The 12778-nt window shown below is 41.8% G+C and overlaps 1 protein-coding gene and 1 pseudogene across 1 annotated transcript; both read left to right on the top strand.

The window, feature by feature from the left end:
* The first annotated feature begins 3308 nt into the window (after window positions 1-3308).
* On the top strand, window positions 3309-6328 carry LOC120686232. Its single transcript, XM_039968412.1, has 2 exons — window positions 3309-3775; window positions 6168-6328. Exons 1-2 carry the CDS (start codon window positions 3462-3464, stop codon window positions 6169-6171), a joined length of 318 nt encoding a protein of 105 aa, XP_039824346.1. The 5' UTR covers window positions 3309-3461; the 3' UTR covers window positions 6172-6328.
* Window positions 6172-10085, top strand: LOC120686230 (annotated as a pseudogene).
* Window positions 10086-12778: the final 2693 nt, after the last annotated feature.

The following is a 12778-nucleotide window of genomic DNA, read 5'->3' as shown; positions in this document are numbered from 1 at the left end:
TCCGCCGGTCCACTAAGCCGCCGCCACCGCCGAGGCCCTGCGCGGCCTCTCGCCGGCCGCCGAGGCTAGAGCAGGGCAAGGCCGAGGCCCTAAGCCGCCTCTCGCCGACCGTCGCGGCCCGAGCAGGGCGCGGCCGAGGCCCTCCGCCGCCTCTCGCCGGCCGCCGCAGCTCCGGTGCCGCCTATCGCCGCGTCGCCGCGATCTTCGGCGAGGGCGTCGAGCCGCTGCCGGTTTTCGCGTGCTCGCGGCGCTACTGCCACTGTCCGGCTACACGCCGCACCGCTGCCCGCTCGCGGCACTGCCGTCGCCCCGCTGCGCGCCCGCACCGCCGCCGGTGCCGGCTCTCCGCAGCGCTGCCTGCCATTGACGCCCGCTTCAAGCTAGAATGGGAGACGAGAGAGAGACGTGCTGTAGAGAGGGAGTGAGCGAACGGCGCGAGACGGCGTGGAAATGGGACGGCTCGGTTCGCCCGATTTTGCCGAACCGAGCCATCCCGAATCTACACCGAATATTGGGTCACAGGAATCGCTCCATCCTCAGACTCTTGAACCAAACATGGGAAGGAATGGCTCCGTTCCAGTCCACTCGTCAACCAAACACATCCTAAGAGAATCTTTCCCTCCCTCTCTCCTCCACCTAAGCTGTTGTGCCCACTGTAATATTTGCTCTTAGCCACACATGATCTTCTTCGGTTGGGTTAAAGCTAATTTTTAGCTAGCTAAAAATTAGTTGGCTAAAATTAGCTAGTCATGTGTTGTTTGGATAAAGAGCTAAAAATTAAATTGATACTTTCTCCATTCCAAATTATATGTCGTTTGACTTTTTTAACCTCAAATTTGACCACTTGTCTTATTCAAAAAATTTGTATAAATATAATCAAATTTAAGTTATTCTTGAAGAACTTGTATTGATAAAACAGCCTACAGCAAAAGAAGTGATATTTTGCACAGACCTTATTAATTAGCATTTTAAGTTACTCAACGGAATGCGATATTGGACTGTTCAACAGAGGAACCAGCAGACGGCCACGATCTAAAGTCGGAGAATCCACAGATCAAGATTTGTTCACCACCATACACGCTACGGTGGTTGAAGTTCGAGAGATGCGCCAAAGCCCGGCTTGCACCTTGCTTTAACTTGAACTTGAACTCATTGAGGTGATAGTAAACAAAGCAGCGTATGCTGGTGACTTTGATCTAGGTTATAGAATAGCACATGGTGTGTGTCTAAACACACATATTCACGTGCTATTCTACACTTAGGTGTAGCTATACCTAACTAATTACTGAATAAATTTTCAGCAATAATCATTGCGCGCAATTATTGAACACTATGTTACTGAACGTGATTTAGTAACGTGATTTAGTAATTAGGTAACTTGGTTCAGTAATTTCTAGTCATTTCGGTCAGTAATTTGATTGCTGGGTGTAAAATAAATGCTACACTTAAGATGTAGAATAGTATTGCCATGTGTATACCCACACACACAGAGCAATGCTATTCTACACCCTAGGTGTAGAATAACATTCTACACCCACCTTCTATTACTAGCAAAAATAATTGTCAAAATATTGAACTAAATTTATCAAATTACGGAACAATGTTCACTAATAGCTCGCCGATTACTGAGCTATAGAAAATTTGTTCAGTAATTCTGCTCATTTTAGCTATAAGTGTAGAATAAATTGCTATACCTAAAGTATAGAATAACACATGGGTATATATACACACATATGATAATACTATTCTTTATGTGTAGCATTTATTCTCCACTCAGCCGTCAAATTACTGTGCCACCCTTGCGAAGGAGGAGGGGCTGCATATCGAGGCAGTCGGAAGCACGTGTTCAGTCATCAGCTACCTACCACGTGGTCCTGTTGCCTTAATTTGCAAAGAGGAACGAAGATTCAGTCATCAGCTACCTAGCACGTGCCCACTCTATTTTGCTGGCTGCAGCTGGTGGCTGGTACTGGTTTATTGTAAGAAAAAATTACTGCTGGCTGGCTGGTAGCTGATGGTTGGTACTGATTTGGTGTGAAAAAAAATACTGTCGGTTGACTGAAGAAGCAGCCAGCAGAACAGAGCTATGCCAAGCTGAACCGGGGACGGCGCCTCCCGGCTTCGCTTAATGCACTTCGATCTATATTTGATCCACTCATCAAATTGATATATGCTTGCATTGTGGCATTAGAATTCTGATACATTTTGTTTACCACCTTTGAAAAATTGAATTCAAATATAATGGACATTGTCAAAAAAGAAAGTTATAATCCAATCTGTCTTCTCCACCACAATCATGGCTCATGTGCGATCCTGTCATTGTTGCAAGTGTGGAAAAGCACAAAGCCAAGCAAAAATCTAGATGAACCCTATTGGATAGTAGCTTTTGAAAACCACAATAATTGCCCATTCCAGAAAATGGATCCGTAGAAATGATTGAGAACAACCGCAGTGGCCAAGCCCCAAGCCCGATCCAAATTAGCTCCTCCACCACCATCCGTTGACGCAACCATATCCCTCGATCACAGGTCCTTCACAAGAATCACAAATGCCTGATAGATGGACGCGTTGTTGAGATGGAGAGAGATCCTTAAGATAGTTGTCCCATCACTTGAATAAGATAGCAGCAAATAATCATACACGTTTGGATTAGAGTTGACTTGAATAAGATAGCTGTTGCAAATTGGGCGTTGCTCAGCCCGGCAAATTTTCTTGTGGTGGAACCTGCCAACTCAGGTTTGAGTTCTCAACTTGGCATGGATACTCGTATTTTTCTAAATTTATTCTAGGGCTTAACCAGTGCTATTTTTTAGTGGCACTCCCTCCGTTCCAAATTATAGGTTGTTTGACTTTTTTATCCCAAATTTGACCACTCGTCTTATTCAAAAATTTGCGCAAAATATCACTTTTTTTTTGTTGTGGCTTGCTTTATCAATACAAGTTCTTCAAGAATGATTTAAATTTGACTATATTTGTACAAATTTTTTGTATAAAACGAGTGGTCAAACTTAATGTCAAAAAAGTCAAACGATCTATAATTTGGAACGGAGGGAGTAGGTGTTATGCCCGTCGACAGCAAGACATCTATGGTGACTTCATCAATCTCAACGATCTGGTGACCGAGTCTTTCAAATGTGCTTATAGAAGTAAGGTTGCGTGGGTGTATTCAATAAGGGTAAGTTTGTGTGCATATATTTGAGTGTCCGTTTTTTTTTTAAAAAAAAGATGGCTGTAGTAATTCGACTTGCACGTTTGAAGCTCAATCATGCATGTTTTCCTATACCCAATTTAAAGGGGCCAGAAACAGTCCCCCTGTTTGTTGACTTTACTCCCATGGCAGATATTTTTATTTGGGATTGAACTGTAAGCGTAGCAACCACATACAACTATACAAGAGTTGAGCCCGTCCTCTCATCCCCGTCTCATCTCCAGAATCCATTGGATCCACGCCACGGAGATAGATGTTCGACCCAATCGTTCTTGCTTCTGCTGCGGCGACATGGGTGATCAACAAACTGCTGGATAGCCTCTCCAAAGCTGCCATCAAAGCGCTGCTGAAGAAGGAAGATCTCGACCAGGAGGTCGAGAAACTCAAGAACGCGCTGCAGCGCGCAAATCTCGTCCTCGGCGCCGTGCCCGTTGGAGTCGCCGCTGGGGTCAAAAACTCAAAATTGAGAACACGAATTTGGAGCAGCCGATCCAAGAGGTGCAGCAGCTGGCCACCGAACTCACCAAGTACCTCGACGAGCTGGAGTACTACGACATCAAGGACAAGGTAACTTGCAGAACTTTTATTTGGCGAGTAACTTTTTCTAAGAAAACAAAAGCATATTTATTTCAGCCTGTAGACTAACAAAAGAGTAGTGCAAATCTGAATCTTGTGCATGGACTCATGCATAGATGGGACTTTCCAATATTTTTTTTGGAAATGTTCTTATTATAACTGTTTGTGCTTTTGTATTGCTAAGAAAACAGCACAATAATGATGGCAAACTCTTGGCACTACATTCCATTATTGATTCTTGAGCTCATGAAGGAGTTACCGATCGAGCAGCAGTACTGGGTGTTTGGTTCCCAGTGCATGGTTTCTATGGATGAGCTGCAGCACGCAAGAGGAATGGCAATGGTAAAGTGCTGCTCGGGGGGCCAAGGCTGCTATGGATTGACTGCGCGGATAGAAATTCATCTTGATATTAACTAGTTATTAATTGTTTTGTGAGTTTTTAATCTGTTAAACACAAATAAAAAGTATATTTAAACCTACGAGGAACTAGTTTTTTCCCCACGTTAGATGCACCAATCTTTGTAAAGAAGATGGGATGCTTAAGTTGGCACTAGCGTTTAAAGTGTGATAATAAGCCGGTTAAAGTTATTGAAACACCCATTTACATGGTAAAAATAACTTTTGTAGAGGTGCTTAAACAAGTAGCCACATTTTCTCTTTATAAACACTCATAGGTAACCATGTAAACCATAAGGGAGTATTTACTGAATGTAAAACCTTTAAACATCTGATGGGCCATTCAGGGCCAATGCAATGAAAATTCAGGTGGGGGATGCCCCCCCCCCCCCCCCCCTAAAAAAAGGGTAAGCATGTGGCCACGGAGTGCAATGAATGTGATAGGATTAAGTGATTAATCACATACAAATTGAGATTGAAAGTGTCAATAAAGGAGTCTGCAATTAATATGTTTCGTATTTTATCGAAATCTGGATATGAAACATGCAGACATGCATTGCAACAGCATGTATCCATAAAAACTGTCATTACAAAGTACTAGGAAAGTAGACAAAAACAAATCTCTCTTATATTAAATGGCATGTTCGTGGTCAGCTCGTGTTTGCGTATTCCTTAGAATTTAGATATATCTACTCCAAATAAGATCATATAAGGATACAGTACAGGTACGAAGAGGTGCAATTAGTTCATATAAGCGATGATTCTTCACGATAACCTGTGATGATATATACTGTACAGACGTCGACTATAGTCCACGAACCAGGCCAGTATTAAAAGTTCCATTCGTGGCTAAAAGACCCAAGACCCTCCTCCATGATGATATATCATGGGCAGCAGCCATCCCCTTTCATCTCCACGACATGCAGCCCCTCCTCCTTCGAAAGGGCGGCATCGTGTCGCCACCGCTGTCCTGCACCACCCTCATCCTCCTCTATTAAGCTAGCGCCATTATTACTTTATTAGTGCTCCTCCTCATCCATGACAGATTGCCTCCGACTTCTCCTCTCCCATGGATAGCTTACCGTGGCATTTTGGGCACATAGGTCGAAAGTGGCATGAAAGGAAAGGGAATTTTGAACTAGTGGCAAACAAGAGAAGTAAAAAAATGATGCATACACTGCTAGAAAAGAGCCCATGAGCACCGGTTGGTAGGGACCTTAGGTACCGGTTCTTGAAATCGGTACTACGAAACCGAAACCAAAACTCTAGGTCTTCGACACCGGGTAAAACAACCGGTACCTAAGACTCCATTTGGTACTGGGTGAAGGTTCCACCCGGTACCAAAAGTATTTTTGGTCAAAAGAATATATTAGACTTGGGAAGAGGCCCACACAAGTCATGCGAAATAGACGCGGGTGTGGTGGTTGGGATTTGCACCTGCAACCTCTTGCCTCGCACGTAGCTCCCTTACCATCTCACCTACACAGCAATTGTAATTGAGAGGGAGATATTTTCCTTTTGAAGTAACCTGTGGAGCATCCTTAGATATCGGGTGGTAACACTACCCGGTACCAAAGGCTAGACATAGGTACCGGGCGATAAAACCACCCGGTACTAAAGAATTAGTATCGTATAATAACACCACCCGGTACCAATGTCCAGCCTTTGGTACCAAGTGGTGTTACCACCCGGTATCAAAGGATCTCCTTAGGCTCCCATCCACCATAAAAATACCAGTATGAAGAAGACCTGGTACCGAATCTTCTTCATGCTGATATTTTTGGGATGAATTTTTGGCTTGTTTTTTACTAGTGATAAGGTATTGGTATAAGTTTTAATGACATATAAGGATTTTTCTCTAAAAGATATCAAATACTGGAGAACTGTAATCATGTTATTGTCTGATAATCTCATTTGTATTTGGCAACTTTAACATTTTCTAGGAAGACAGTAGATTTAATTCTTGTGTTCCATTTGCATTGAATAGGTGAAACAGAATATTCCGAAGAAAAACTGGATTAAAACTATTTACTCATGCCGTCGGACATTCGAATCCAACAAAAACTGATAAGGTTTACATAGCACGTATAAGGGCTATAGTGGAGAAACTGCATAACCTTTGTGGGAATGTTTATGAGGCTCTCTATGCGGAAAAACTTGGTGCAGTTATCCGAGCAAGTAAAACAACAAGCACAGACACGCGGGAAGCAGCACAGTACTCTACTGAAACAAAGGTATTCTCAAGGGATAATGTGAAGAGCAAGATTCTAGAAGTGATCAGTAGCCGGGCATCAAGTGATCAAGTATCTATCATTCCAATTGTTGGTGACGGAGGTGTTGGAAAGACAACACTTGCTCAACTTGTGTACAATGACCCAGAAGTAAAAGCTAAATTTGACATCATGATCTGGATATACGTATCTGCTAACTTTGATGAAGTCAAGCTTACACAAAAGATTCTGGAACAAATACCTGAATGTGGGCACAAAAATACCACTAGTCTTGCCGGGCTTCAACATGATATGAACAAATTTTTGAGAAAAAGGTTTCTACTTGTGTTGGATGACATGTGGGAAGAGAGTGAGGGTCGTTGGGACAAGCTGTTGTCTCCTATCAGAGCTACAGAAGTCAAGGGTAACGTGATTTTGTTGACCACTCGGAGCTTATCGGTTGCCAGGACAACTACCAGAACAGAGGCCGATCACATCAATTTGGATGGATTGGATGAACAGGACTTTTTCGCCTTCTTTAAAAGATGCATATTTGGCGATGAGAATTTTCAAGGGCAAAGAATGCTACTAAAGATTGCACAAGATATAGCCAGCAAACTGAACAGAAATCCATTAGCTGCAAAAAGTCTTGGCTCCCTTTTGAGAAGAAATGTCACTGCGAAATACTGGATGAGAATCCGAGACAGCGATGAATGGAGGTTTACTGAAAGGAAAGATGACATTATACCTGCACAAAAGCTCAGTTACAATCACCTTCCCTACCACCTTCAGCTGCTCTTCTCTTACTGTGCTATATTTCCAAAGGGGTACAGGTTTGATAAAGAGGAATTGATACGTACATGGATTGCTTTGGGCTTTGTTGTGCACGAGAGAAAGAAATTGGAGGATCATGGAAGTGATTGTTTTGATGATTTGGTAGACTGGAGCTTCTTTCATAAACATGAACAGTACTTTGTTGTGCATGATTTAATGCATGATATTGCACAAGAAGTCATGGTGAAGAAATGCCTAATTATTGATTGCTTAGATCTTAGAGAAGTTTCCCCTCCACTTGCCATCTTGGAATCTGGACTGAGCTGGCATACAACGAACAAAGCATTGAACGGAATGAGGACTTCGAAAAGAAATTAGATGCCATCAAGGATAAGGATATCGTGAAATGCTTGGAGAGTTTAATTCTTGTAGGGCTATATGATAAGAATTTCTCTGCCAAGTTGGCGACTATAATTGAGCAACTACACTATGTCCGGGTTCTCCGGTTGCAGTTCAATGATGATATATTCTTGGCCAGTGTAAAAAAGTTCATCCATCTGCGGTATTTGGAACTAATATATACTTCTGACATGCAGAAACCTTTGCCTAAGCATATATGCGAGCTCTACCACCTACAAATATTAGACGTCAGACATTGGAATGGTCTAAATGATTTACCAGAGGGTATGAATAATCTTGTGAACCTACGTTATCTGCTTGTTCCCGGGTCAGGATCATTGCACTCAAAGATATCAAGAGTTGGAGATCTTGAATTTCTACAAGAACTGAAAGAATTCAGTGTTCAAAAAAAGGATGGCTTTGATATTTCACAGCTGGGGAACTTAAAAGAGATCAATGGGTCACTTAGTATCCTTGATCTTGAGAATGTCGCGGACAAGGAGGAGGCGGCCCGTGCAGGGATTAAACAGAAGAAACATTTGAGGACACTTTCACTCTCATGGGGGTGCGCAAGCGCAAGTCCAGCAGCTATCCAGGAAAAAGTAATGGAGGGTCTTAAACCGCATGAAAATCTTGCCCATCTTACTGTTGTCAATTATGCTGGTGCTATTCCATTATGGTTGGCTAAAAATCCTTCACTCACCAATTTAGAAAGCCTCCATCTCCAAGACTGTGCAGCAGTGAAACTCCTTCCACCATTTCAGACTATGCCATTCCTCACGACTTTGTCCTTGGTTGGTTTGTCCTCTCTGAATGATTTCCATATTGATTTCCGATCATATGAGAAGGACGAGCTCGAGTTAAGTGAAATTGAAATATTAAAGTGCTCAGCTCTAATAACATCGATAGGACTTCATTCCTGCAAGGCATTGACTAAGTTGAGCATTAATGGTTGTGGAGCATTGGCTAAGTTGAGCATTAAAGATTGTGGAGCATTGACTAAGTTGAGCATTACAAATTGTGGAGCACTCGCTTCCTTGGAGTTGGAAGGTATGCCATCTTCCGATCAATTTGATGCTCAATATCCAAGGATGCTCTCAACTTCCATCTGGCTTCATCTCAAACTGACAATTTCGTTGGCAAACCACTACGGAGACTATCTGTAAGTATGGTTTTGTCATCGAATCTACTACAGCCTGTTTTCCAGATTATATAATCTGTTCTAAATCATACTCCTAGTTCCTTATGCTTGTCATTACACATCATGGACACAATTCATTTCCTGACAGTACACCATAATTGTGAAACAATTGGTGTACTACTTATTTAATAAATGGAATTTATGACCGAAAACTTTTTCTTTTGATGTATATTAAGGTCCCTTAGGGAGTTTGTTTGAAACATAATTCTATTTTTTTCTTTTAATTTTTTACAATCCTGCTTTTGAGGCTGTGTTTTGGAAAGGTTAGATACTTCAAAACTGATTAATATTTTGACTTTTAATATGAATAAAGAGAATAATTTATGTAATACTCCAAATGGCAGCTTTAGAACATCATTTCTCCAAAACCAAAAAAGGGATTCGAGTAGTATAACATTGGATTTTGGGAGTAGTACTTCTCTCCGTACTCAAATACTAGTTGTTAACCAACTTCGGGTTCTGACAAACGGCTTCAAGAATCAAGCTGGTTTGCTTTTCTTTTGATTCTGGGGCAGAATTTAGAATCAATTGTTCATCATTTAATTTAAAAGCCATACAAATCTGTTGAAGCAATTTAGTAATAACTACTTGCTTGTAGCATTTGTGTCAAAAATAAAGCCTACAATTCGTTTTTTGGAACTCCTGTTCAGCTACTTGATAAAGCCTGGGGTGGTGGACGTCTTGCATTCCGGTCAGGTTTTTTTTTTTTTTTTTTTTTGCCATTGGTTTCTTATATATGCTGTGTACAGAAGTAGTCTGAAGGAATCTCATTAGATTTGGTTCGGATGAACACTTTGTGCTAATTTTACGTTGTTTTTGTCTAGTGAGACTACTTATAAGAAATGAATGTTGCTAATTTTGCATTAGGTTGTAAACCAATTATTTGGGAAATATTTGATCAGTACTTGCATGATGCTTCAATCACATCATTTATATGTTTTGCTTGTTCCAATACATTATTTCCTTTACTGATAGTAAGTTTGGACAACCTTTATTTTTCTCACTATATATTATGTTTTCTACTCTTCGGAGGTCATTGGGACACTTTTGGTGGTACTGCAATTTTCTTTGTGGTTTTGGAAATTCTTGTTTAATACGATTTATTGTCATTTTACTTAAAAGCATAAAAAATAGACGAGTTTGTGTGTAAATAAAGTATGGCGTGTGGTTGGCGCACCAATCAAACACGTCAATATTTGAATAATTTCAACAAAAAGCAGTATGCGAAACATCATATTGCAGAAGATTCCTTGAGAACCCTTGTATGAAAACTATTGTAATAACTATTGCAGATATGTGCATTACCAGTTGAGTGTCCTTACTGTCGTCTTTGGCTGGGGGCCCTCTTCCTCCACATTTAATTTACTCTCGTTGTGCGCTGATGTTTTTTTCTCTTTGTTACACCTGTTATTTCCTACTTACTTTTGTTATTGAGTCTTATTTTTATAAAAGCTGATAGAGGAAATGACCAAGATATCCATGCATGATTTATGAGGAGACCTTAGACTAAGTAATAATTAACAAGAGCAAATGTAGTATAGTAGATGGAATAACAATGGCAATAAAGGGGGTGAATGATGATTGTGAAATATTAGAACCAAATCCAAACTCAAGATTTCCTGGGGCAGGAGCGTGATGATCAGCAGAGCAACAAAAATAACAGAACTCTATTTGAGTACCAATCTTTCCAACACCACAAAGATCTACCAAGACTCCTTGACAAGGTTAATACCAATGTTTTCAGCACCACAAATATCTACCTAGACATCTTGACAAGGTTAGTACCAATGTTTCCAGCACCACAAAGATCTACCTAGACTCTTTGACAAGGTTCTTGATGGATCACGTTATGTGCAAAACCCCGAGGATCACAAAAGCACAATTCGAGCCAAACTACGTGAACCAACGAACCAGAAAATCATAAATAAGCTAAGATTTAGACAACTAGCAAGTTGTGGATGCCAATCAATGAGGCACTTTATTTATTTCTCGTGTTCGTAAAGTCCATCCACTTGTAAAAGAGAGAATCAAATATACACATCATGAACTATGCTATACATTAGGTAGCTAATAGTTAGTACTTCCTCTCTCTCTCTCTCTCTCTCTCTCTCTCTCTCTCTCTCTCTCTCTCTCTCTCTCTCTCCAACCAACCGGCCACCACCACAATCCCCTCCACTGCCGAGGTACAATGTTTTTGACGAAATATGCACGCTTGGGTAAACCAGGGTTCGAACCACTTACCTCAAGCCTCTCGTGTAACCACCTCACCAGCACGCTACACAGTCACTTATGACTCTATGAGATATGCTATTCTTTTATATCAACTTCAAAATTGATTTTTAGCACACCTTAATTAAGCACTAGAGCTAACTTAAGCATCACATCCCCTTTATAAGCCTATGTGCTTTTGATGTTGGTCAAAACCAGTTTTCATATGTAAGCACAATGTCTAAGGATTATTTTGGCATCAATTATATGTGTCAATGTTCACAAGAGCATTCTATCAATTAATGCAAGCTTGGTTCATATATATCCAAACAATGTTAAGTCAACTGTTCTGTTAGCATCTCTCACAATTAACATATCTCCAAATAATAATGCTCTAAGTTGGTCAACGGAATACTAGCTCTGTCTAGTTTGGATGCTAGCTGGAGGGGAGAGTTGGTTGGATTTGATTAATTCGGCATGCATCCACTTGCATGCTAGCTAGCTGGAGAGGGGGCGCAACTGGGCTGGCAGAGATGGCTACCGCAACACTACTACACTATTATTTTCGGAGGCGATTGAAAAAAGTTTTCAGAGGCGGGCAGAGGCAACCGCCTCTGAGCAATCGCCTCTTAAAATAAAGCATTTTCAGAGGCGGTTGCAGAGCCGCTGCCGGGGAAGGCCGCCCGCCCGCCGGCCCGGCCGCGCTCCTGTGGCTACCGCCGCCGCCACCGAGTAGCGCACGGCCGCCGACCGCCCAAGCCGCGGCCGGATTCGAGCCACCGCCGCCGGGGAAGGCCGGGTCCAGCCCCTGCTCGCCAAATCCGGTCTTTGCTCGCCGAGCTGCCTTGTCTTGCGCGAATGGGGAGGGAGAATGGAGAGGGAGGGCTGGCGGCGTCGGAGATAGAGATGGAGAGGGAGAAGAGAGAAGGGAGAAGGGAGAAAGAGATGGGGGTGCGGGTCCCGATACGAGAGAAGGGCGCAGAGGCGTGCGATAGGGTTAGGATTTGCTACGGTTCTGGGCTCATATGGATTTTAATTGGGCTATTCTATTAACTAAGGCGGGTTTTTATAATGTGACCGCCTCTGAAAATAGGGGTATTAACTGAGGCGGTAGGTTTAATGGTAACCGCCTCAGTTAATGTATTTTGAGAGGCGGTTTATGTAACCGCCTCAGTTAATAAGAAATAACCGCATCTGTTAATGCTGGGCATTAATAGAGGCAGTGATTTTTTGTGCCCGCCTTAGAGCTCCAGAAAAATATCATTGTTAATCAGTTTTTGTAGTAGTGCAAGCAAGTTACTAAAAGTACTGAGCGAGTTACATTAAGCAACCAGATATAGCTAGTGTGCGCAATTACAGACATTTTTTACTAAACATGATTTAATAATGGGAAGATATCATGTGCAAACTAACCTCTCCGTGCAAATCGTGCAAACTCCAATCTGGGCCACCGGATCAACATCCAAGGGGTATGAAGGGATTGGGTAATTTTACAATTAACTAGCCGCTCTTGGATTGGGTAATCACACTTTTGCAAATTCGCATCCCACTCCCCTGCACCCCTCCCTTGAATGTTGATCTGGTGGTCCAGATTGGAGTTTGCATGTTTGCATAAACATGTTGGTTTGCACCTGATATGTTCTCTTTAATAATATAGTAACTCAGTTATGTAATTCGTGATTAGTTTGATCACTAATTAGTTCATTAATACAATAATGCAGTAGTTATTATTGAAAATTTAAAATAATTACATAGTCTTTAGGGATGGGTGACGCACTCACTCACCTCTAGAAATACATTTTTAAG

This window comes from Panicum virgatum, chromosome 8N (assembly GCF_016808335.1).
Source record: "Panicum virgatum strain AP13 chromosome 8N, P.virgatum_v5, whole genome shotgun sequence".
Classification (NCBI taxonomy): domain Eukaryota; kingdom Viridiplantae; phylum Streptophyta; class Magnoliopsida; order Poales; family Poaceae; genus Panicum; species Panicum virgatum.
This window is presented reverse-complemented; position numbering and strand designations above follow the sequence as displayed.